Genomic DNA, 26,052 nt, shown 5'->3' on the forward strand with positions numbered 1-26,052 from the left:
GGGCGCGGGAGAGCCAGGGCGGGGGAGACAGCAGGAGCAGCGTGCAAAGGACGCGAAGGGCTCGAGGCCAGGCTGGCGCCGCCCCCCGCGCATGCTCAGTCCCTGCAGGGAGGGGATGGCAGCCGCCCGCCCCTCCTCTCTTCGCTCCTCTCCTCCTGCAGGGACTGAGCATGCGCGGAGGCCCGTATCCCCCACCCTCCCTCCGCGGGCGCGCCTGTGACGAGACAAGCGCCGGCCAATGAGCGCCCTCTTGGCTCCGGGATTGGCGGGCGGTTCGAACCCGGACGGGCGGCTGGAGCGACGCCGCGATGGAGGCCCAGGTGGGCCCGCCGGGGGGGGGGGAGGCGGGGCCGCTCCTTGGGCGCCCCCGAGAGAAGGGGGGAGGGGGCCCCAGGGGCCTGCGGCAGGGCCGAGCAATAATAACCATAAGGGAGATACGCGGGTCTGCCGGGCGGGGGGCGTGGCCTCTGCGCGGGGCGCTTTCCTGGGGGGCGGGCAGTCAGCCACTCGGGGTTTCCTCAGTGGGTGGGAGCTGATTTAATTCATTCTTTTTAAAGTTAAACATTTATCAGGTGATATGGTCATCTGTCAGGAGCCTCTTGTGGTGCAGAGTGGTAAGGCAGCAGACATGCAGTCTGAAAGCTCTGCCCATGAGGCTGGGAGTTGAATCCCAGCAGCCGGCTCAAGGTTGCCTCAGCCTTCCATCCTTCCGAGGTCGGTAAAATGAGTACCCAGCTTGCTTCCTGGGGGGTAAACGGTCATGACTGGGGAAGGCACTGGCAAACCACCCCGTATTGAGTCTGCCAAGAAAACGCTAGAGGGCGTCACCCCAAGGGTCAGACATGACTCGGTGCTTGCACAGGGGATACCTTTACCTTTATTATCTGTGGCCATGCCAACTTGCCCCCCCCTTCAAAATGGCCGGTGATGGGCCTGGAGGGGGTGGGCAGGGGAGGGGTCCCAGTGGGCATGGATACAGCTCTGCTTCCCAACCGTGTTCTGCAAGATAGAACCACTTCTGGGGTTTCTTGAAACTTGGAGAACACTTTAGGGGTAGTCAAAAAGTTGAGAGAGGCTGGTCTGGAGGAGGCAGCCTTTCCTTGTTGGCTCCATTTGGCCTTTACTCAGCACTCAGGGGAGTTGTGTTCCCAGGCCAGGCTTGCCCGGAAGTGCTTGTTCCTATGTTGTTTCGGTAAGGTTCTTTTTGAATCATCTTCTAGTATCATAATGTCCTTTGGAATATTTGGTAGTTTTTGGAAGAGAGAGGATTCTCTACCTTCTAAGCAGTGTGGGTTAAAAGATGCTAAAACTTTGATGATTTGAACACTTTCCCCTCTGCAAATAACTCATTTACTACAAGAAACCCCAATGTAAATCCCCTGTGTTGCAACCATAGAGCACTTCTTGTGGATGACTTTAGTGTCGAGGATAAGAGAGGCACTCAAGCATCTTCATAACAACAGTTTCTTTATCAACAGGGTCAGTTGAAGCAAAACTACCGGGCAAGATACTGCAATACAGAAAGGTAACTGAATTGTGCTTTTTAAAACTTCTTTTTAAAAGGAAGGCTTTGGATCTCTGTCCTAGAATCCTATGGCTAGCTGTTCTTATTCTCTATTTGCTGTTGACCTAATGAAATTGCATCTGTATACCAAAGTGCTTGCCAGTTCTTCTAAGATCTTCTTTATGCAGTTCTTCTAAGAAAAGAACTCGACATGGAGTGAATAAAACAGGCATTTGTCAGGATCACAGGATAACTAGGTTCTCAGAGTGTTTGTTGGATGTGTCTTTAGTCATATTGATAGCAATGGTACAAGGCTGCAGCTGGATTCCAGGGGACAGGTAGAAGAAAGATATCTACAGAAACAAGTCTAAGTCTACCCCTGTAGGAGGGATGGGGCGGGCAGCTGCCACCCCCTCCTCCCGCAGGGACTGAGAAATTTAGAAACTAATTTTTTCCCCAGAAACCTTGAATGTTCTTTTGATTTTGCTATAGAAACTGTCTATAGCAGGGTTAAGGGCCTTTATCCTTTACCTTTGAATGGTGGTGGTAGAAGGTGCTTTCAGGATGCAGCTGACTTATGGCGATCTCATAGACTTTTTAAGGCAAGAGACAAACAGGTAGTTTGCTTTTTGGTTGCCTCTGTATAGCGACCCTCTGCTGCCTTAATGGTCTCCTGTCCAATTACTAATCAGGACCAACTCTGCTTAGCTGAGATTGACCAGCCACGAAGACCTGCTCTTATTTATGGGACACTGTTGACTTCCTTTGGAAGCTACAGTCTATTGACAGTTTTTGGGGAATGCCGTTCATGGTCCCATGGATGTTGAGGCTCCCCATTGCCCCCAGAAACAGGTTCTACGCCAGACTTTCTCAACCTTCTTAATATTGAAGCCCCCTGAACACTCTTCAGGCTTCATGAAACTCCAGAAGTGGTGCGATAGCACAGAATATTATCTGATGTATTTTCTATATTGCCAGTTAGTTCTCCAGCCAGTGATTACAGGTTGGAAGCCTTTTTAAGTAGTTAATATCATGCATTTTCCCCCCTCAAAGGCAGGTGGTTGACGTACAACCAGGAGAAAATGTACGGAAATATATTCAAGACTGTTTTAAAAGTAAGTCCTATGTTTTATTTGTAGTTTAGATTGCTCTACTATACTGGAATTCACTTGGTAGAGCAGAGAGACATTTCATTGAAGAGTAGGCATACCTGGTTTCTTGGAGAGATGGTATCTTAGCTCTCTGTTTCTTCAGCTGTTTCCAGGGAGCATCCAGTCTCAAGGAAGTCTTTTAGCATCTCGAGTTGTTCATCCCCTGATTTGGACCAAGTTCACTTGCCACCTCCTAGTGAGAAGGTAAGCCTTTTGTGTTGGTAATCAGAGGTGTTAGACTGGGTAATCTCACTTGGGGAATTCATAGATAGGCCCTTCCTTCTGCATTGTGGAATTGAGAACTGTCTGCCCTGAAGTTGTTGCATTATTACTCAGGATGGTTGTTTAAAAAGTATTTTTTGCCTCGAGTCTCTGTCCCCCCTCTCCCATTTCAGTATTTTTGAAAATTCTGGCTCTCAATACTGATGTGGTATTTGGATCTGGAATTTTTGAAAAATCCTGAATTATTTCAGGTCCAGTAGACCTGAGAAGAAAAGACTGTTTTTTTAAAAAAAAATCCAGCCTGGCTTGGTTTCTTCTTCAGCATGATTTAAACTGCACTGCAGGAGAAATTGCCCCCAGGGCCTGCTCCTCTCAGCTCCCGCCACCTCGTCCGGTCCTGGACAGGTTCCGTCTGCAGCTAGTTTGAAACAAAACTGCGAGTGGAGTGGAGCTGGCCCCAGCCGAGGGGGCTCCTGCTGCCCCAGCTGATCTTGAGTGTAGCCAGAACTATACCCAGGAGAATTCAGCTTTGTTTGGGCTCAGCTGTACTGGTCGCTGGTCAAGTTCTCTGGTCTGTATTGGGCTTAAATAATACCCCCCCAAAACTGGTGAGGGACTGGTGAGGCTCAGTTTATATGACGTGTGGAAAATAATAAAAACTGAAGTTTTTATGGGCCAGTTCTTACCGTAGCCACAGTGCTTATTTAATGTGCATGCCTCAATTTCCAAAGTTTGGTTTATCAAGTGTGTCATTACTATTGTGCTGTTAACAATACCATTTCCCATCTCCATTTCTTTCTTTGATTGCCAGAGAAAGTCTCTAAGTTCAGTTTTGATTAACTCGGTCAGGAGTGCCTTTTCTGCCACGTGTTCAAAAGCACAGTCCAGAGAAGCCTGCTGTTCAGGTGGGTATCATGGAATTGCTACTCAGTTGGACGCAGATCTTGAATGGTGATGTCCTTGACATGTTTTTAGGTCCGCTCCTTTCTCCAAGGAGGGGTTTGTATACAATGCAAAATGTCAAGTCAGCCATTGTCTGATTCCTGTACCTGTGAAGAAAGGCCTTGCTGCTGGGAGAGCAGTGGATTTAGCTTTATACCTTGAGAGGAGACGTATGATGCACTGCAGGGACTTTCAGCATTTCCACACTTGAAACTCACCTTTCGCTCTTAGGAGACCGCATGGGACACACTGAATTGCTAGCATGTGACAGGGAATCGCATGGCGGGAAGAAATGGTGTTAGAGTGATGACCTCATCAGAGTTTATGCTAGGATGGTGGGCAGCAGACCAAGAATCAGGGAGGGGAAGTTCTAGCCAAGCAGGAGCAAGCCAGACGTAGCTCTGGAGTTCTCTACACCGCTGAGCCCAAGAAGATCAGGGGGAGAGCCCATGAACTAGGAGGGCCTTCTTGGGTTATGTGATGGCTCCATTAGCAGCGCTCATGTTTGTTGCATATGATCTCTAGATAGCAACACTTAATAGGTTTAAAGTTTACAGTGTTCACAGGAGTGATAATGGAATTTTCTAATGCCGTAGACCAGGGCTAGTCAAACTGTGGCCCTCCAGATGTCCATGGACTACAATTCCCAGGAGCCCCTGCCAGCATTCGCTGGCAGCGGCTCCTGGGAATTGTAGTCCATGGACATCTGGAGGGCCACAGTTTGACTACCCCTGCCGTAGGCGGTTTCACATTAAAATCTTCACCCATATTTCATTTGCGTTCTCTTCATAACTCCACATTTCTGTGTGTCTGTCAGAGGAAGGCCAGATGGGGGCATTTCTCCTCACCCCCCCCCCCCAATTAACATCCCTAGGCTCAAATTAAAGTAGGTGACCGAATATCACTTTCCTGAGCCGAGGTAATGAAACAGAACACAAGTGATCAGGCAGTTTGAGCCATTTTATGGATTTCGTTTTTCTAATAACAACATAGGTGACGATATCTTCCTCCCAGATTCTCCCAGTGAGGATGAGATGACCTTTGGATCACCCGCCCTTCTGAACGAGGAAGCATCAAGGGGCCCTGATGCGGCTCCTTCAGATCAGGATGGCTGCCTGTTCCCGTACGTATAATTCCAGAGTCATTCCAGCCGTCTGTGGTCAGCTGTCCCTTCTGTGTGACTGCTGGGTAGTCCCTGCTCTTTCTAAACCATTAAGGATGCCACATTGCTTGATATCGCTTCTAATCATAAAAAAGAAACTGGAGTCCTTCAGATTATTAGACTGGGAAGAGCTGAAGGAGTGTTTACAATTGGAAGCCTAGTCATTTAGCTTCTGTTCAAAATAACAAGGCAGAAGCTGGCGAGTCCTTCTTGGGTTTGTCTCAGTGCTAAACCCAACACCTTCCTGCATATGGAACTCCCCCACCCCTCCATGTGTTCCCTACAGCTAGTCCTGAGGAGAATCAGAAGTCACCTCTCTGCTCTCTGGGCTAATGGGTCTTCTCCAGAGGTTGCAGTTTTGACCCCTGAAGCTGTTAGTGTTTTGTTTGCTTTTTAGTTACAGAATCTCCTTTAAGGTTTGCAAACTCATATCGTGTTCCCCCTCCTTCCGGGAGGAGGTGGCTTTTACATAAATTAATTTTAACTGTTATAATCCTAGAATTTTTAAAAAAATGATTAATTTTATCATATTTATTGCATTTGTATTTTGTTTCATGTGATCCTCTCCAAGCCTTTGGGGAAGGGCAGAATGCAAATGGAAGAAACAAATGAATGAATAGTTCTCCAAAAGACAGTGCAGTGTTGAATCCCTGCCCTGCTATGGGGGTTCGTTGGTTGCCTGGGGCCAGCTGCACACTCCCAGTGGGGGGGGGGCAGAATGGAGGAGAAGAGAAAGGCAGTTGCTCTGGGTCTCCACTGGGGAGAATGTCAGGGTAGAAGTAAAATTCATTTTTTTAAATTAAAACTTATACATAATTTTAAGGCTTAGCAAAACCTTTTTGAAATTGTCTAGAATAGCGGTCCCCAACCTTCTTGTAGTCGGGGACCGCCTCCGAGGGTGGGAGAGAGCCGGTGGCCCGGCCACAGCAGCTGCATGTAAATGCACACGTGCAGTTGCTGCACATACGTGTTTTCGCCACTAGGTGGCGCTAACGCGCATGCGCAGAACAGCCACACGTAGAATCATCTTTAAACCGCCCGTGGCGCCACGGGCGCCACGGACTATATAATTCGGTAAGGGGTCTGGAGGTGGGATTAGTCGGACCAGTCTGCAAGAAGCCCGGACCTCCGCCGTGCCGCCGCCTGCCGTTCACCCGCCGCCGCCGCCCGGCTCTCCCCGCCCCGCCGCCGAGGGGCCGGGCCCGCTGGCCAGCAGGGGCAGGAGCGGCGGCGTCGGCGGACAAGCGGCGGCCGAAGGGAACGCGCAGGCGGCCGGCAGGAGCAGCAGGAGGCGGCGGCGCCGGAGGAGGAGCGAAGCCCCGGCCGCTGCCATGCCTGGCCGCGAGAGCGCCGAGAAGTCGACCCTCGGACCAGCCTGCAAGAAGCTCGCCGCCGCCGCTGAAGGAGCCGCAGACCAGCACGCCGAAGACCACTGTAAGGTCCTAGCGCCCGCTGCATTCCCCTGCAGCGGGCTTGATTACTAGTAGAATCATAAGTTGGAAGGGGCCATACAGGCAATCTAGTCCAACCCCCTGCTCAACGCAGGATTAGCCCTAAGCATCCTAAAGCCAGCAGGGGGCGAAAACACGCACGCGCGGCAGCTCCGCGCATGCGCGTTTGTGTTGCTGGCGTGCCAGTGGCCGCGCCTGCCTCTTCCCCCCCTCTCGCTGCGGGGGGGGGGGGGGGGAAGGCATGTGCGGCTGCTGGTGGCCCTGTACCATGGCCTTAGCGGCCCAGTACCGGGCCGTGGACCGGGGGTTGAAGACCCCTGGTCTAGAATATCAGATTCTGTTTCTGACAAAGCCTTATGAATTAGTCATTGCAGCCAGTCCGAACTCCAGAATTTGGAAAGGTCAACTCATGCCACTGCAGAATGAGTCCCAGTAGGCTAAAAAGCCTCTGCTAAAAACACCTGGGCTGAGTCATGATTGGAATCGACACGTTGAAGTCGGCCCCTTGAAAAGATTAGCCACCTAAGCAACATGAGCTTTTTTCAGGTTACTTTTTGGAAATGTTGGGGCTTCTTCCCAACAATTGCATCTCTTAAAGTGTGGAGGTGTCTTTTATTTCTGTTCCCTAGGAGTTCAAATTCTCGGGCACGGCCATCGCTCCTTCCTTGGAATACCGCAGGTCCCGAGTCTGAGAATGAGGGAGAGTTTTTGATAGCGGAATCCTTTGGGGGTCCCTCCACCTCTTGGCTGTTGCCGCGTCAAAAGGGCAGACTCCCCAAGAAGAGGAGTTTAACTCCAGCCCCCCTGCTTGGAAGTGACAAGGCAACGAAAGATAAAAGTACTGATAATGGGGTCGGTGGGGATCACGCTCCAGTTGCAGAACAGGCCAGCAGCTGTGCCAAAGAGCCTCAATTCATTGTGCCTTCAGCCCTGCAGCCATCCGCCAGCGTACGCGCGAAGAAGCAAAAGCGTTCCCAAAATGTGCTTGTGAAGAAAAAGGCGCAAAGGCAGAGGAAGAATGCTAAAAGTTCTGCCGGGGACGCAGGGAAGAAATGCAGCGTGCCGGCTGTGGAGGAGAGAGTTGAAAGTGAGCCCAAGGAGCTGTGTGGCAAGCAGGCTGAAAGGCCTCCTGCTTTGGGAACGGGAAGTGCTTGTGTCAGCCCCGCATTTGCAGTAAGCCCTGAGGAGGCGTGTGACAGAACATCAACCCAGGACGGGCCCTGTGAGGCTGGAGAAGCGCTTGCACCCGTGGAGAGGCGAAAGAGCAGGACACCTTCGAAACGGTACGTGTGTTTGTGCTTGTTGCTGTCTACTGATTTATCTCGGGCCACTGTCCACCATATTGGTTGCAGTAGAAAACGTCTTGCATCCAGCAGCTGGTGGATGGAAGGAGTATGGATCTTTTCCCCTCCCCTTGGATATGGTGAGCTTCATGGATCACGCTGGTCAGTGGATACAGGTTGGGGCCAGGAAGAATGCACAGCTGCCCTTCTGGGTCTTCTCCGGAGCTTGGGCAGGACAGCGTTTTGTGTCCCCTCCACATTGCAGACATGGGTGACCCACATTTCGTACAGGTCCCCTCACCCCAGAGATCTGCCTCCCCAGAGTTGGGGGGAGAGAAGAAAGTGGGAAGGCTGTGTGATTCTGTTCGACTGTTTATGCACTGGGAACTTCACTGCCCCACCCCCCTGTCAGGAGCACAGATCGGGGGTGGATGAGGTGCACCAGGCCAAATGCTCCCCCATGTGGGTGCAGGAAGAGGTGGGGCAACCCGCCACGACTAAAACTCCAGCCTGCAGCCCGGCATGAAACCTCCAGTGCATAAACGGTCTTCACCAGACCCCCTTCCCTTGAATGCTCCTCCCTGTTCCAGCCTCCTCAGCCAACGCAACTCCTGGGGATCCCTTCTGAGGTTTTTTGTCTCTTGATCTTCCTTACTGCAGCCCGCCCCAAAGTGTTTCCCCCTGCTCCTGCTTTTTCTTTTAGAGGGCTGGGCTGCAGTCAGACCCCCCACCGCCTTCCTTTTTCCTTAGATCAGTGTTGTTAGCACCTTTCCTGCTAGTCAGATGTGAAAATGGAACCAGTGGAGTATTCTTTTGACTCCAGGTCTGTCAGAGTTAATGTGATGGAGAAGAGCTTTCATAGAGTAGAGCTCACTTCACCTGGTAACTTGGGCCACAACGGATATTTTTTCGGGGTGGGGGGGTACTCTTAGAGGAGAAGCCAGGGAACTCAGAGACCATCCGTCCCTTAGGCAGGCAGGCAGGACTGTGCTCAGTTCTTGCGAGGGGCTCAGCAGCTGGCCTCCTTTCCTTGTAGCCAGCCCTAAGCTAACCTTTGCAGAGGCCATGGCTCAAGGCCCCCTCCCCTGCAATGCTGGACAGGCCTCAGTTGCCCCAGCAGAAGACACTCTGCCCCCCACCCTAGCAGCGGCTCACCTGGATACGAGGAATGTCCTGTGCACTGACCTAGTGGCAGCGAGTTTAACAACTGTCTAATCTCTCCTAGATATTCTTTTGTGCGAGCGATAAATATGAACGATCTCAGGTAAGCTTCCTTACTGTTTAGGGAGTTTTTAATCTAAGCATGTCAGCGAATGAGGTCTCGGTCTAGAAGTGCCCTGACAGGTGTGCAGTTTGGGCTGAGAGATGTCATCAGGATTGGTCTTTTGGTGAAGCTGAGGGGGGGGTTCTTGTGGTCTCTGCCATGGCCACTGAGTTGTGCTGTCTTGGAGCACTCCCAGGTGGTTCTCCCGGGTGGGGTGTGCAGGCAGCCTGAAATGTAAAAACAAGTTTTTGGAAATGGTGTTCCTTAGCTCTTGCTTTAAGGGACCCTGTTGCATCATAGTTGAACCTGAACTTCCTCGTTGCTCCAGAAATTTGGCTATATAAAGCTGCAAAACATTGGTTCTGGACATGGCACTGTAGGCTAGAAAGCACAGCTTGATGATCAGTGTGAAATGTCGAGAAATATGTCAAAGGTTACGCTTGATAACCTTTGGCAAGCAAGCCCGTCCTTTTGAGTGGCCCTTCAGCACGAGGACGTAGACGCCCTTTGCATCAGCACCGCAGACCCACGGCTCTGGTTTGTGGACTGAACGGGGGCTGGGGCACCTGGGGCTGCCTTCCTGGCGCCAGTCACTGTGGCCTGTGGTGCCTGCACTGCCATCCACGGAGTGCCTTGAGATGCTGCCCTCGCTTCAGGGCACCTCCCTCAGCAGTCCTGCCGAACGGGCCAAACCGTCTGCAGTGGGGAAGGGGAACCGGCAGAAATCATCCTGTCCCAGCAGGCAGAGCTCTTGCAGGTAGTCCCTTATCCCACCTGGTTCTCTCCCCCCACCCCCCTCGTAGTTTCACCCACGGAGAGGCTGGTGCTGGTGCTTACGCTGACTCTGTGAAAGGATGTGTAGAGCAGTGATTTACTAACACTGATGTTTAAGGAAGACTCGCATTTCCCCAATGCTCCATACCAAAGCATTCTAGACTGTTCTTTTGGAAGACAGACATAATAATCTAAGCAGCTGAACAAATGTAGAGTCCAGCAGGGGCACCTTGAAGAGCAACCAAGTTTCGTTCAAGGGATGAGCTTCCGTGGGCATGCCCCCCCCCCCCGATACGGTTGGGCCCACGAAAGCTCATCCCTTGAATGAAACTTGGTCGGTCTTAATGGTGCCCCTGCTGGACTCAACACAGCTATTCACTCGAATCAATCTAAACAGCTGTCTAGCATTCATTTTGCACTATTCACCCTGACTTAGCTGCATGGTGAGGAAAAAGCAAGTACACACCATCTTGGTTGGATCTTGATACACAAGGTACAAACAGCAGCAACCAATCAGGGCCAGGTTGCCAACTGGGGGAGCAAGATCTAGGTTCCCTGAGATCAGTTTCTACTTGTTAATGGTGACCTATTTATTGCAGGCTGCCGTATGAGATAAGAGATAATGGACACAGTAGAGAGCTATGCTTAAGGGAAATATTTATAAATAACATTTGCTGGGCATTACAGTTGTTCCACTATAGAATAGGCTGCATTGAAGGCCAACATGAAATAATGTTGGGCCTTTTGAAGGTCTTGATACGGGAGTGCATGTTTTATGGCAAAGAAATAGTTGCACCATGTACCAGTGTGCTAGATTTATCTCTGGTGAGCAGCATTCACTTGAAGGAATAGAGATGTGTTGCTTCTTGTTGTGTTCTGTGAGCTCACCGCTAAGCAAGGGGCTCTTTTTTTAAAGTGGTCCAGTCTGCAGTCAAAATGATAAAGCATCACTTGGCCGTGAAATTATGATTAGAGGCAACGTGGAAGATTCATTTTTCGGTAAGGCGAATGTCTTTTTACTATATGTACATGCGGAAAGGTGTTATTGATGTGTCTCTATCAGTCATTCTCAATCCGTTTTACTAGAAATCCCAGCGCTACTGCAGAGTTTGGAGGGGGTACTCCAATTTTGGGGGTGGTGGTTAACTTTTAAACTATATTTACGTACTTAAAAAAAAATTAACCTGAGGAAGCTTCAGGAGTACAGAGTGGCTTTCTGTTCATCTGCATGGCCTGCAGTGGCCTTGTTGAATTCACAAGCAATGGAAAAGGGATGGGAGGGAAGAGCTGAATCTGCTGCATGTCCCCTGCTGGCTCCTCCCATTTCTTCTCAGAGCCCGCAGGCAGAAGATGGGCGGAGGAAGGCTGTTGCAAGCAAAAGGATCCAGATAGTCAACCAGGAGAGGTTCAATACCACAGTCTGCCCCCCAAAGCAGCCATTTTCTCCAGGGAAACTGACCTCCGGAGATGAGTTGTAATTCCAGGACATCTCCAGGTCCCGCCTGGAGGCTGGCAACCCTAGCCGAGAGCTACTACACCTGTGCACAGCCTGCACAAGGATCCCAGTCTTCCCAGGTTTCCCCTTGCCCTGGCAGCCGTTTCTGACTCTGGGAAAATATAGTCTCAGGTCTTGCCAGGATTGCCAGTCTCCTGGGGGTGCCTGGAGACCTCCCAAAGTCGCAGGTGATCTCCGAATCGCCCAGATCAGGGGTAGTCAAACTGCGGCCCTCCAGATGTCCAGGAGCCCCCTGCCAGCAAACGCTGGCAGGGGGCTCCTGGGAATTGTAGTCCATGGACATCTGGAGGGCCGCAGTTTGACTACCCCTGGCCCAGATCATTTCAGCATTTTTAGGTTGCTTTATGTCGAATGGATGAACCCCGGTTGCATCTATCTTATTTATTTTATATTTAATTTTATTTTTCCATGTTTAGTCACCCTTTCCTAAAGGCTCGGGGCAGACTGCATCAAACAAAATGCACATCAAGCAGAATACAAATGCCGTAAATGAGGGGTTAGCCCTTGAAGCGTCTAAAATCTGTGTTGTTTTATTAGAGCCACCTGCCCTGGAGGAAGACTTGGCCTTATTGCCTTCTAATCCTTTAAGGAGTAAAACAGGTAACGTTTCTTTGCTATATTGTCCTTTCCAGCCTAGGTCACAGTGAATAGTTCTAAGGCTGGCATCAGTGCCAATCCCTGGGCTTGTGACTGTGAACCCAAGGAGAACGGGGCAAAAGGAACAGAATGCATGTTCTATAGAAGGCTGGCACGTTTTGAACTCCAGACCGGTGGTCCATAACCACCAGGCCGCGGCTCCCTCTCCCCCCCCCTGCAGTGAGAAACTTCCCAGGCCGCGAGCTTTCGGCCAGGGAAGCTTCTTTTTGAGGGAGGGGGAGAGCGGGAAGCGCAGCTGCCAATGCAAACGCGCATGTGCGGCAGGTCCGCACATGCACGTTTGCGCATGGGCTGCTGCGCATGTGTGGCAGCTGGATCGCCCTCCCCGCCACACCGGCCCGCAGCCTAATAAAGGTTGTGGACCACTGCTCCAGACAACATTTGAGAAGGAGTAAGATGTTCTGAGAGCTTCCTTCCACCTATCAGCTCCTTCAGGGTTTCCCTCTCAGGCTTAAAGAGAGTTCAGATGGAAACAGTTGCTCAGCCCTGACTGCTAACCACAGCTTAAAGCCTCAGCTGGGGTGAAGCGAGCAGATGCTCCGCAGGCTTCGAGTGCCAGTGCGCTTGTGGCTGGCTTCATGACACACAGTGGGGAGCGGCACCCTCTCGTGGGAGCAGTGGTGGGCATGGCCATAATTTTGCATCTCATCCCCATCTCATCCTATCTCAGAAGCTAAGCAGTGTTGGCCCAGGTCAGTACAGAAGGAAGACCGCTCCGGAAATCCAGGGTTGTGACACCCAGGCAGGCCACGGTAAACTGCCTCTGGATGTCTCTGGCCTTGAAAGCCCACGGGTGTCTATAAAGCAGCTGTGACCATGGCCCCTTCCATCATGCCCCCCAAGGCCTTAACTTATGCAGATTCCTGTTTATTTCTTCCTTAGTCAGGCCATCTGGTACCACAGCTCATCTTCGTCAGAGCAAGCGTCTGCGGCTCAAGCCTTTGGAGTACTGGCGTGGGGAGCGTGTGATGTATAAGATGAAACCTTCAGGTATGGAGAACGCATTCCAGGGTTGCATAGTTGAGGCATCTGTTTTATCTGGCTGGGTCAAGCGCCATGCTATGCAGGTCACACTCCTTGAAAGAGCATGTTAACAATAGGAGGGTAAGTTGGAAAGTATTGCTACAAAATCACAGAAATCTCTATTAAACAGAAATGTCAAAATGTGAAGCTTTTGTTTCACGATATATCTAGGCCTAAACACTTACAAAGGTGGGGTTTTCATCTCTCTCCCTGAAGAATTGTGTGCTCTTTGATTAATACCACGTCCAAACAGCAATTTTTGCATCCACCAGGGGCTCAAATCATGTTCCTTTTAAATGTACAGCCTCTACCTACATATTTGTGAGCTGGAAAATTTCCATTTCGTTGTGTCTGAGGAAGTGTGCCTGCACATGAAAGCTTACACTTTGTTGGCCTTAAAGACTCTAACTTTGTGCACTCAACAGCTGTGCACCTGAATCTATATAAGTCAGTTATTTTTATCTTCTCAGCCAACTTAATGGTTGACTGAGAGATGTGATCTGTACTTTTATTAAAATAAGTAGGACAACTTCTGCTCTCCAAATCACAGAGTCTCTAATGCTTGGCCTGCTGTTAGAGTTGGAAGGGGCTATACAGGCCATCTAGTCCCACCCCCTGCTCAGTGCAGGATCAGCCCAAAGCATCCAGGAAAAGTCTCTGTCCAGACTCTCCTTAAAGACTGCCAGTGAGGGGGAGCTCCCCACCTCCTTAGGCAGCCCATTCCACTGCTGAACTAGACTCCTAGAATCCTAGAGAGGGAAGGGGCCATGCAGGCCATCTAGTCCCACCCCCTGCTCAAGGCAGGATCAGCCTAAAGCAGGGGTAGTCAACCTGTGGTCCTCCAGATGTCCATGGACTACAATTCCCATGAGCCCCTGCCAGCGTTTGCTACATTTTTTACATTTTGCCAAAAAGTTACATTTCACTGACTTCACCGCCATCTCATAGGCTCTTAACTGCATTCTATAAGATGCTCTCGATTCTTCGTCACGCGTCTTCCTCCAAACTCGCTCTAGCCGTCTCAGTTCCCGTTTCTTCTGGCGGAGCATTTCATCTGGAGGACCACAGGTTGACTACCCTTGGCCTAAAGCAGGGGTAGTCAAACTGCGGCCCTCCAGATGTCCATGGACTACAATTCCCAGAAGCCCCTGCCAGCATTCGCTGGCAGGGGCTCCTGGGAATTGTAGTCCATGGACATCTGGAGGGCCGTGGTTTGACTACCCCTGGCCTAAAGGATCCAGGATGAGGATCTGTCCAGCTGCTGCCTGAAGACCGCCAGTGAGGGGGAGCTCCCCACCTCCTTAGGCAGCCCCTTCCACTGCTGAACTCCTCTGACTCTGAAATCCCCCCCTCCCCCGTATGTTGCTCTACTGCTACATTGCTATATTTGAGAGGTGATTATGCCCAGCTGATTCCATAACCTCTCTTTTGTTCCAGGTGGGCTTGTTGCCAGTGGAATAATCTCGCCTAAACAGCAAGAACCCCGTAAACTAAACAGGATAAAAAAACCCGCAAAGATAGACTTGGGTATGGAAGCCTCTGAAACCTTTTTTGATATTTCTCCTTTACTTCTTACCAAGGTTTGCAGTTATGTTTTTGGAGAGCCCGTTGCCTTGCTCAAGAAGGGCACATTCAAGACTGGCGGGTAATTGTTCCTCTCCCCTGCAGCCTTTAATAGCAGATGCACCACAGCCTGCTTCAGCATTGAGGCGGCCGCCTTTCCCACTCAAGAGCTGGCCAAACCCCAACTCATGTAAACATCCTCCATGGCCCTCCTTGGCGCTTGGGTCAGTGTCGTGTGGTTTGAGAGACAACAGGTCTGCCTGGTTCTGCAAAGCCTAGTCTGCCCTGCCCACTCCTGGGGAGGGTGCCAACTCCTTGTATTTCTCTCTCTGGGCATCGTCTGATCTCTGGACTGGGCCGCCTGCTGAGAGGATCAGGACTTGCAGCTTCCCTTTCCAGTTCAGAGATCTCGCCCCTGTGTCTCCCACAGCCCAGCACATGATTACTGCAGGGACAATTTACTGTGGGGTGCATAAGATGGGCTAAAAGAAAAGCTTTACAGACATAGCTTTAGCACTGCACAGATTTGGGCAAAAGAATCCAAAAGAAATGTTGGAAGAGCTGCAAATCCTCCGTCCCTCCACTGAACATGCCCTACCAGGTGTTAAAACGTAAGGCGGAGTTGGTTTTTGTGCCCTGCTTTTCAATGCCTGAAGCGGCTTCCAGTCGCCTTCCCTTTCCTCTCCCCACAACAGACACCCCGGGGGTAGGTGGGGCTGAGAGAGCCCTGACAGGACTGCTCTGTGAGAACAGCTCTAACTGGCCCAAGGTCACTCAGCTGGCTGCATGTGGAGGAATGGGGAATCAAGCCCAGCACACCAGATTAACCACGAGACATAGTGCAGGGGGTTGGACTAGATGACCCACGAGGTCCCTTCCAACTCTGTTATTCTATGATTCTATGACACCACACGGGTCTTCTGTCTTGCAGAGAAAGTGCTGGATAACACCAGTGCTCCCTTAAAAGATCCCTCACAGCCAGCTCATGTATTTGATGCGGCCTCAAAGCAAGAAGTTCTTCAAGGTAAGTGACGGCAGCCTTTTCAAGTTTCTCCTTCAAGCATGTGTGAATGTACCCCACTTCTGGAACATTCAGAAACGGTGGCGACTGTACGGAATGATTTTATCCTCCGTGTCCTCCCCTGTATTCTTGTCCCAAATAATATGGTCTCCTCCTTCCGATGCTGCCTTCTGCGTTGTGCCTCTGGATCTTCTGTGACAACGTTATGATAAATAACGTTGTGGTGGGTTTTGTGTAAACCGCTCTGAGCCGTAGGGAAAGGGTGGTATAAAAATCTAAATAAATAAATGCATAAAAGTGGAGGCTTCATCTCTCTTGAGTTGCCATGTGCCAGGACAAAGGGTGGAGGGAGGGATCTGGAATCCGTTCTGAATACTTCTTTGTCAATTTTACAACAGAATGTGTGAGCAACGGCTGTTCGCATTTGCTGTTTTTCGATAATGAAGATGTGTCCATATATAAATATTTTTCTACCCCCGTCTTTTCTGCTGGCAAACTGATACTGAAGCCACTCAGAGAAAAGGGATCTCACTATTCCTACACGGATACAATGGTAAGGATGCAAGACTACTGGCACCCTACTGGGTGCACTTTGCAGGGTCAACAGGTTTTTGTTGTTGCTTAAATTTAGTCTCAAATAAGCATTTCAGTATTTTGACCTTTCTGTATAAAAGTTGGACCGCTTGGGTCCAAGCTGTGAATAGATCAGTCATCCCCCTAGAGCAGGGGTAGTCAAACTGCGGCCCTCCAGATGTCCATGGACTACAATTCCCAGGAGCCCCCTGCCAGCTTTTGCTGGCAGGGGCCTCCTGGGAATTGTAGTCCATGGACATCTGGAGGGCCGCAGTTTGACTACCCCTGCCCTAGAGCCTGGAAACTCTTCTTTCCTTAGTGATAAGGATCCCAAGATCACTCTGGCAAGAGCAAAATTTGTTCTGGTCCTTTTAGCTCTTGTGCCCGAAAAATGTGGAGTGAGAATCTTCGCCTTCCCGATTTGTTAATCAATGAGCCTTGTTTTAAGGAATAAAAGGGAAAGATCTCTTGGGACAAGAGGCAACTATGTTTGCTTTGCTTTGTTTCTTACTTGTGGTTTAGTGTATGAAGGCTGTTAATAGGGAGCAGTTCCCATGCTACGTGCATGAGAAATGAAATGATAAAATAATGTTCCAGAAAGTCCAGACTGCTCCTCCACACAGGAGTCCACATGCATTGCAGCTGTGTGATTCTATATTTTGCCCTTGATTCTTTTGGGTTGCCTGTTCCAGAGCAAGCGGGTAACTCTGCTGTGTTTGCATCGTTTGTGACTTCCAGTGGAAGAGAGATGGAGCAACTATGCATCCCTGAGAGATGCTGCCTTCTGCATAGCTGGCCAAAGTATTACTCTCCACTCAGCTCCTTCTAAGAGGAAACCCTCGCAGGGACTTGCACAGAATTCTTGTGGTGTGCTTGGCTGTATAAAGGAAGCGTGTGCCTGTTTTCATTTGAGGAAAAATGTGTCTTGGGAATTGGGTTCCTGTGCCCAAGAATTACCCTTTCTGCTGGATGTTGAGATACTGTGGCTTGGTTTTGGACTGCATTGAAAAATGACCATGGAAGTGACTTTTATTGTGTTAATTTCTGCAGGTTTTCCATGTTGTCAAAGGCAGGCTTCTTTTCACTCTGTACCATCAGCGTTATTCTCTGGGTGCTGGAAGTTATTTCTGTGTCCCAGTAGGTAAGTGAAAGGGCTGCTCCAGAGTGAAATAGGTCAAGGTCGAGTTGCAGGCGGGAGGGAGGGAGGGAGAGGGCAGGCATCTTCTCACACGCGTCTTGGAGCTCATGTCCTATGTCCCCTTGAAGGGGCATGAGTGACAGAAGGGCTGCCTCTCTTCATTGCGTTGGGTCTCCTGTCGTGGCTCCAAATATGCCATGTGTTGGCCCCAAGGGAGGAGTCTGTGCATCCCTCCCCCACAGCACCCGCTTTACGTGGGGCCCAGGCAGAGGGTCAGCTTTGGGCCATGGCCCCTCATCTGCCGCTCTGTGGGACCCATCACGGGGGCTGGCTGCTTTAGCTTGGAAGTGACTGAGAAGTTCATGGAAACTTGGCGGGGGGTGGGTGGGGGTGGGACACGGACCGACTGTCCACGAGAGTGAAATGATTTTTAAAGGGTGGCAAAGTTGCTAATTTATAACATTGCTGGCCTTCATTCTGATTTCTAGCATGTCTTCTCTGGGTCACACTTGGAAAAATCTATTGCGGTCTTAGGTCAACCTGAGAACAGTAACCTGCCATGTTTAAGGCTCAGTCCTCCTAGCAAGGCAGTTTTCTAAGCTTAGAAAAAGACCCCAGATTTCTGTGCCCTGAGTTTAAGGAGCAAATGTATGCCATGCTTCTTTTTGCCTGCTTCTGGTTTTGCTGATCAGGGAGAAAAACAATTCAGGCCGTTGGCACCCACTGGGAATCTTCTCCCACCACCTCTGAGTTTTGGGGGGCCTGCTTTCAAGGTTAAAGGCCAGAGACACAGTTTGATTTACGGCTTCTTGTACCCGCCGCTGCATGCAGGGGGCTCTGCAGTCTTGCAGCATCATAGCCTCCACTGGGCCCTGCTCAGAAGCATAGAAGAAGGGAAGAGCGTGGAAGGGAAATGGCTCGCCAGTGGGAAGGCACACGGCCGGTGTCCTCTGGGCGATCCCCTGTGAGGCTGGTGGCTTCTGCCAGCATCAAAAGCTTCTGAAGGTCATTGTGGCCATGGCAGAGATTGTGGGTGGGTTTGTGAAGGAGCAGAGCTGTTTGTGATGGCTGTTGCCTGTGTCTGATTTTAGGGAATATATACAACATCCGGAATCTCTTGAATGAGGAATGCATTCTGTTTTTCACACAGATAAAAGGGAACAGGTAGGAAGAGAATTGTTGAACAGCGGAATCTCTGACGGCCTTTTCCCCACCTCGTCTGTCTGTAACTTTTGTCTAGCTAATGAGGAGACCCCTGTTACCAGGGCGCTGCAGAATCTGGTGTGGGGCAGGAACCAGAACCTTTTCTAGACTCAAGGCCTGTTGAGAAATACACGTGAGACGTGTGATCCGTGCTGATGATGTCTGGGTTCTAATCCTGCCCTGTTGAGAAGCCCAAGGGGATGGACACGGTCCTCACCACAGCCCTGCTAGGTAGATCAGGCCGTGAAAGCAAGAGAGGCTCAGCAGTGGCAGGGGAGGGATTTGTAGCCCGCTGCTGTGGTGGCTCACAAGCTCAAAAGACCTCTGTGGCACTTGCATTTGGTTGCCCTGTGCTGGGAATGCCTGGGGGACGGGGACGGGGGGGGAGCTGCCACCTTTCTCCAGACAGCCTTCAGGGGCATTTTGTGTTCTTAAAAAATGATTTCGTTTATCACCTGCCTTTCTACATGGAGAAAGATATAACGTATTATTTAAAAACCTAAATTGGACAGTGGAAGCCATGCAATAAACAATGCAGAACTAGGATGACTGAATCAGAAAAATGAAATGCGGAAAGTGGGTTGCAAAGGTAGAGGCGCTGCGCTCAGGAAGCAGGGGAGCTGCCTTGCAGCCTTGTGCCCCCTCCAACCCCCGCCTCCTTTGTAAAATTGTCCTTCTCAGCACTTGCGTTTTGAACTCGCCCAAGGGAGCAACTCACACCTGAGTTGGGGTTGTTTGTTTGAAAATGAAATGGAATAGACTTCGCCTGAAATAACTAGGGAAAAAATGGAGTAGAATTTTAAAAAACACAAGGCAGGGAAACTGGGTTAGCCTGGAGTAATAACACTATTAAGTAAATAAATAAAACTTTCCCTTGATGTTCTTCTGACTTTGCTGCCATCCCCTGTGAACCCCCCCACTCCTGTTTCATTTCAGGCCAGAAGGTGAATAAAATGTCTTCAGACCTACATTTCATGGAGCATCTTGGAGATCACAGAATAAAAACTGGAGGAATTTTCAGAAGATTCACATCCTTGTTGGTTTTCTAGTTATGCTGTTACCCAAAACTGCAGAACTTTTCTTGGCTAAATAGCTTATTTTGGGGGTTCTTGTACTTCTTGTGTTCTCTTCTAGCATTGCAGCAATAAAACTTGCACTAAAAGCTGGAGAGTAAAACTTTGAAAAGCTTATTTTTAAGTTTCCAGGTGTGTTGCTGTGGTTTTCTCTTCAAACACAGTGGACGATTGAACAAGGCAGTGTTGGCATTCAGGCCAGAAATGTCTCCTGCTTTTTGTTGCTTTGGTTGCAGTGAGAGATGCTAAGGAGTAGCCACCTGGCTATTTAAACTAAAGGCGGGTTTCTTGTGCCCAACCGCAGTGACACCAGGAAGGCATGAGAGCTCCTGAATGGGGGCTCCGGGGGCCAAGGCAGAGGAAGAAGGGGGAGCTTTTCTTTATTACTTTTTGTACATTTCAAAATATTGAAAGCTGTAATCATGATGATTTCGTCTTCAAAAAGATGTGCTTGAGCATGGACTGGACCAGCTCATGTCAGCCTTACAGGCGACATTCGCTGGGCTGTTCAGCTTGTGTGCAAAGAGCTCCAACCTGCCTGTTGGGGAATGCGCATGGGAGGGGGGCTGGTTTTTCTCCCCCACTTTTTATTACCCAAAGGGGTCTCAAGGCACATCAGACACCCTGCGAGGTAGGTGAGAGAACCAAGACTGGGCCAAGGTCACCCAGCTGGCTGGATGTGGACGAGCAGGAGACCCAATCCAGCTCTCCAGATGAGAGGCTGCCTCCCTCAACCACTCTGCCAAGCTGGTAACTTCTGCAGGGAGGTCTCTCAGACTGCCTTGGATCAGGCTGGCTCAACCTGGGTTTCATGAAACCCTGAGGGTTTCTAGATAGCCCTGGAAGGGTTTCCTGAATGAGTGGCAATAAAATGCTTTTTTAAAATGTGTTAAACATTTATTGGGTGATAAGACCATATATAGTCATGTTGGGCTGCCTCCCCCATGGCCAATGGTGGGTCTGGAGGGGGGTGGAAATGTCAGGGGCCTGGGGTGGCCATGTCCACAGCTCTGCTTCCCAACCATATTCTGCATGATCGCTCCACGTCTGGGGTTCCTCTGAGCCTGAAAAATATTTCAGGGCTTTCTTAATGGAAAAGAAGTTGAGAGAGGCTGCCTTAGATCAGGGGTAGTCCACCGGCGGTCCTCCGGATGTCCATGGACTACAATTCCCACGAGCCCCTGCCAGCGTTTGCTGGACCACATCTGGAGGACCACAGGTGGACTACCCCTGCCTTAGATCATAAGTGACGCTCTGCCTTTGGTGGGAGTCTTGCCAAAAGAAGGGAGTGCAAAAGCTCATTTTGATTTCATCCCCCTGATAAGGAAGTGCATGTTAATTGTTTCCTACCTGTGACAGATATTTCTGGATCAATTTGCGGGAGGAGCTTGTTGAAAGCAGCGGGAAAGCAAAGCAGGTCTAATTAAAGAGGAGGCTGTTGGTGATCACGCTGAGAAGGAACACACAAAATCCCATGCAAAATGAATGGGCCCTGCCTCAATAGATGGGCGAGCAGAGCAGCCGGCCTGCGTGTGGTGGGGGGCGGCCCGTGGCTCTCGGGAAGAACAGCAGGCAACAGCAGGGGCGCTTCAGATGCAGGAAGGAGGAGGCTGGGGCTACAGAATCCGTGGGGGGTGCGGTGGGGGGGGGGGGCTTGGCTCTATCCGTATTTCTGCAGGTGAATTTGATTGGGGGAGCTTCTCTGACCTAGTGACACACACTGGGATGACCCCCAGCGGGACGCCACACGACATTTCATTGCTGTTATGAAGCTGCTTCTTGGCTAGTTCTGGTAGGCTTTCTCCTTTGTTCTCAGATCCACAGCTTTTGTGCCTTTGGCATATTTGCACCCAGCTTTCCTCTCCGTTTGGGACTCCAAGTGGCCTAGTGTTTGTGATGGGCCTCAGCAAGCTTCTGTAGGAGAAGCCAAAGCCACATTGGCCAGGATGCGAGTCCAGCGCCCTGTCCAATAGCATCGCATTGGCTTCCTAGCTGCGAATGGCAAGGGCCCCCTGAGCTGGTGATGGGAGCTGATGCAAGGCAGCAGCACAGCACCCTCCAGCCTCCAGCCCCAAGGAGGTGAGAAGCATATGGATTGGTTCTTGTATTGTTTATAAAGGTAAAGGTATCCCCTGTGCAAGCACCGAGTCATGTCTGACCCTTGGGGTGACGCCCTCTAGTGTTTTCATGGCAGACTCAATACGGGGTGGTTTGCCAGTGCCTTCCCCAGTCATTACCGTTTACCCTCCAGCAAGCTGGGTCCTCATTTTACCGACCTCGGAAGGATGGAAGGCTGAGTCAACCTTGAGCCAGCTGCTGGGATTGAACTCCCAGCCTCATGGGCAAAGCTTTCAGACGGCTGCCTTACCACTCTGCGCCACAAGAGGCTCTACGTATTGTTTATACCAGGGGTAGTCAAACTGTGGCCCTCCAGATGTCCATGGACTACAATTCCCAGAAGCCCCTGCCAACGGCAGGGGCTTCTGGGAATTGTAGTCCATGGACATCTGGAGGGCCACAGTTTGACTACCCCTGGTTTATACGTTTTATGTAAACTGCCCTGAGCCTCCAGCGAGGATGGTATATAAATATAATAAGAAGTAAATGAATGAGCTAATAAGCTGGCGTCCAAACCAGAGAGCTCAGCCGCAGGAATGCCACTGATCCTTGCTGGTGCATCTGATTCTTGGCCGCTCTCTTTTGGCCAGCGCAGGGGCTAGGGCCCCGGTTCTTTCCCCTCCTGTGCCTCAGTCTGGTGGGGCAGATCAAGGTTGATTCAAGGACAGCTATCAGTCAAACTCATCACAGCAGGCAGGAACATTTAATTGGAGAATCACTGAACCTTTAATGATGTGACAGCTAAAAATAATGAGGGCGGGAGAGAGACAGAAAGCGATGTAGCCAAAGGGCGCCATCATAATTGTTTCTGTCTACAGCAGGAAGAGCCCTTGGATGCAAGCACATTGTGATGTGCAACGTGAACATGGAATTGAACTCTCAAAAGGCCTTTGCAGCTCAAAAACCTGACCTGTCTGGTCCCTTTCTCAAGGCAACATCATGCCAGCGTAGAAATGGAAGCCCCCCCCCCCCCGCCCCGCCTGAGGGTGCCTCACTCACTGCTTCTTCATGCTGCCAGCAGATGGGCCTCTTCCCCCTTCACAGGGTGTCTGTTGGGGGAGAGGAAAGGGAAGGCGACTGTAAGCCGCTTTGAGCCTCCTTCAGGTAGAGAAAAGCAGCATCTAAGAACCATCTCTTCTTCAGGAATCTCAGGGCTCTCTCAGTCTCACCCACCTCACAGGGCGTCTGTTGTTGTGGGGAGAGGAAAGGGAAGGCGACTGTAAGCCTCTTAGAGACTCCCTCAGGTAGAGAAAAGCAGCATCTAAGAACCAACTCCTCTTCTTGAACCAGGTGGGGGGCAGTTCTCTCCCTCATGGTGTAGTGGTTAAGAGCTATGGCCTCTAATCTGGGGGCTGTGAAATGTTAGTCTTTAAGAAGAGTTGAAGAAAAAGTAGATTTTTATACCCCCCTTTCCTTTATCCCAGGGAGTCTCCTAGTGGCTTACAATTGCCTTCCTTTCCCCTCCCCACAATAGACATCTTGTGGAGTAGGTGAGACTGAAGGAGCTCTGAGAGAACTGGGAGCGGTCCAAGGTCACTCATGTGGCGGAGGAGAAGGAGTGGGGAACCAGACCTGGTCTGTCACTCTTAACCACGATACGCCTTTCATGTTTAATCTTGATGCGAAAGATGAACAAAATTGCCCCTCTGGAATTTATCCCTTAAAGGAAGTCTTGAGAATCCAATATGTCTTCCTCTTCTGTGGAATAGACTTTATTTCTGGGGTGACTAATTTCTTCTTCTGCTGCTGATTGTTCCCCATTTTAGCTATTAAACTTGGCTTATTCAAGGGTAAATACTAGTATTTCTAGTATTCTTGAGTGCATACCTTACATCAGGGGTAGTCAAACTGCGGCCCTCCAGATGTCCACGAACTACAATTCCCACAAGCCCCTGCCAGCATTCGCTGGCAGGGTCTCCTGGGAATTGTAGTCCATGGACATCTGGAGGGCCGCAGTTTGACTACCCCTGCCTTACATGATGGGGAAAGTGGGCCTTATCTTATTCTATGCATAATACTTCTTCCCCCCCAGAAATCCTTTCATTAACTCTTTAAAAAAAAACAAAGCAAGCCTGAATTCTTGAGCTCCTGACATGCAAACAGCTCCAAAAATGCTCTCCGTTCCAGTAGAGATCTACAAGATTACGTGTGATGCAGAAAAAGGGCTTTCCCACATCCTCCTTTTCCTTGCTTGTAAATTCCTACTTGGTGGGGAGGGGGCTACCTATTCCAGACATGCATTTCCCTACAGACTTCATGGACAGGTTTTCATGCCTTGAAGCTGCCCCCACTCTATGGTGAATCCCACTTTCTATAAAATGAATAGCTGCATGAAACAGTCCAGCTCCTCTGACATTTTCCATGTGTCTCTAGTGAGGATGCAAAATTCTGTGAACCTTGCTGGACAGCTGAGTTCATGATGTTTCACCGTCATTAGGTTTTTCTCCCCTTCCTATATAACCTCTGTATAGTCCCTGACTTACGTGCTGGTTGACCTAGCACATTCCCTGTGAGCTTCTGAAATACCTCTTCAGGTACAAGAACAGCCCTGGGCAAGGTCATTTGTCCAAAGGGCCATAAGGTGATCCGGGGTCAGGGGACCGAGCCCCAGGAGGAAAGGCTGAGGGACGTGGGAACGTTCAGGCTGGAGAAAAGGAGGTGGTTGAGAGGGGACAGGATTGGCTCCCTTTAAGGATCTGAAAAGATGTCCCTTGGAGGAGGGCAGGGAAAGGTTCCTGTGGGCAACCCTCAGTAATGGGCTTAAATAACCATAGAACAGTACCAGCTAGGTATCAGGAAAAAAATGTTCACAGTCTGCATACAGCAGTGGGATAGGCTGCCTAAGGAGGTGGGGAGCTCCCCATGCTGGTGATCTTCAAGAAGCAGCTGGACAGATCCTTCTCCTGGATGCTTGAGGCTGATCCTGCTGTGAGCAGGGGGTGGGGCTAGATGGCCTGCATGGCCCCTTCCCACTCTAGGATTCTAGGAGTCTAGTTCAGCAGTGGGATGGGCTGCCTCAGGAGGTGGGGAGCTCCCCTTCTCTGGTGGTCTTCAAGCAGCGGCTGGACAGATCCTTATCCTGGATGCTGGAGGCTGATCCTGCACTGAGCAGGGGGTGGGACTAGATGGCCTGCATGGACCCTTCCCACTCTAGGATTCTAGGAGTCTAGTTCAGCAGTGGGATGGGCTGCCTCAGGAGGTGGGGAGCTCCCCTTCTCTGGTGGTCTTCAAGCAGCGGCTGGACAGATCCTTGAGCATGCCCTGAGCATGGGGTGGGACTAGATGGCCTGGATGACCCCTTCCCACTCTAGGATTCTATAATCTAAATCAGGGGTAGTCAACCTGTGGTCCTCCAGATGTTCATGGACTACAATTCCCATGAGCCCCTGCCAGCCCCTGCCAGCAAATGCTGGCAGGTATACATCTACTGTATACATCTACTGTCTTACAAATGGATTAATAATTATATTGGAACAGGAGATCATTGCTATGCAAGCAACTGAAAAACTAGATAATTTAAGAATAGTTTGGCTGATTACTAATGAGACCCAGTGACACAGAGGGATTTGAATTATTCATGAAGGGCTGAAACGGTGGATAATTCATTTTGCTCATTCTCTGCAACTAATTTGAAGGCGGTTTGTTAATTTTTTCTTCCTCCCCATGATGTTCTGGAACCAAATAAATTCAGAGAATAACTTCTGCCTCTGTGAGCAGTGGGACAAAAACAACAAGAAAACAGTTTCTAGGAACATCTTTTCCACCTTGTCCTGTTAAGTGGGAGTTTCACTGCCTATTTGCAGCGTGCAAAACATCGGAACGATTTGCTTAATCATCAAGGTGCCTGGCTCTCTCAATGCGGCTCCCAATCAAGGCCAGGATACTGTTCATGGCCAGGATACTTGGGAAGACACTTTATAATATACAACTCAATCTAAGAATGGTTGAGAAGATAAAATAATAAATCACAGTAGAAAGAATGGCTGGAAACATAATAAAGAGCAATAGAAATACCAAAGCAGCTAATTGTCTTGATATGAAGCAATAAATTGCCATAAATTCTTAAGAAGCACCAGAGTTGGTTCTTAGATGCCACTTTTCTCTACTTGAAGGAGTCTCCTGCCCATTCTCTGCATTTGGATGGTCTGAATCAGGGTGTCCGATTTGCCATTCGGCCATTATCTGGTTGTTCGAACGCATCCCCCCCCCTCGCTTTCTTAGGCAGCACTGACAGGGCAGGAGAAGGGGGAGTGTGCCCAAATCAGCTGATGATGACAGGTGCCCCTGCAAGGACATTGAAATGGAGCCAGTAGGGCACAGGTCACCAACAGCTGATGGACACACTGGCTGCAGGGCAACCAGCACACCCATTGGCTGATGATGACAGTTGCCCCGCCCACTCCATCTAAATGCT

The 26,052-nt window shown here is 50.2% G+C and overlaps 1 protein-coding gene across 5 annotated transcripts; it reads left to right on the top strand.

Annotated features, from left to right (window-relative positions):
- Nucleotides 1-191: 191 nt before the first annotated feature.
- CENPC (centromere protein C) lies at nt 192-20,265 on the top strand. 5 transcript variants are annotated; one of them, XM_077303449.1, is made up of 17 exons: nt 193-320; nt 1,479-1,525; nt 2,558-2,619; nt 2,759-2,859; nt 3,689-3,782; nt 4,834-4,942; nt 7,062-7,715; nt 8,941-8,979; nt 10,670-10,752; nt 11,807-11,869; nt 12,809-12,916; nt 14,387-14,476; nt 15,444-15,536; nt 15,932-16,086; nt 17,157-17,247; nt 18,336-18,408; nt 19,384-20,263. In XM_077303449.1, exons 1-17 carry the CDS (start codon nt 309-311, stop codon nt 19,397-19,399), a joined length of 1,890 nt encoding a protein of 629 aa, XP_077159564.1. In that variant the 5' UTR covers nt 193-308; the 3' UTR covers nt 19,400-20,263. The 5 variants fall into 5 exon arrangements, with proteins under 5 accessions (XP_077159565.1, XP_077159567.1, XP_077159564.1 ...); XM_077303448.1 differs by having other exon boundaries at nt 194-320; nt 4,813-4,942; nt 19,384-20,261; XM_077303450.1 differs by lacking the exon at nt 8,941-8,979 and having other exon boundaries at nt 192-320; nt 4,813-4,942; nt 19,384-20,264.
- The last annotated feature ends 5,787 nt before the right edge of the window (nt 20,266-26,052 follow it).

Source organism: Paroedura picta, chromosome 11 (assembly GCF_049243985.1).
Source record: "Paroedura picta isolate Pp20150507F chromosome 11, Ppicta_v3.0, whole genome shotgun sequence".
NCBI lineage: Eukaryota > Metazoa > Chordata > Lepidosauria > Squamata > Gekkonidae > Paroedura > Paroedura picta.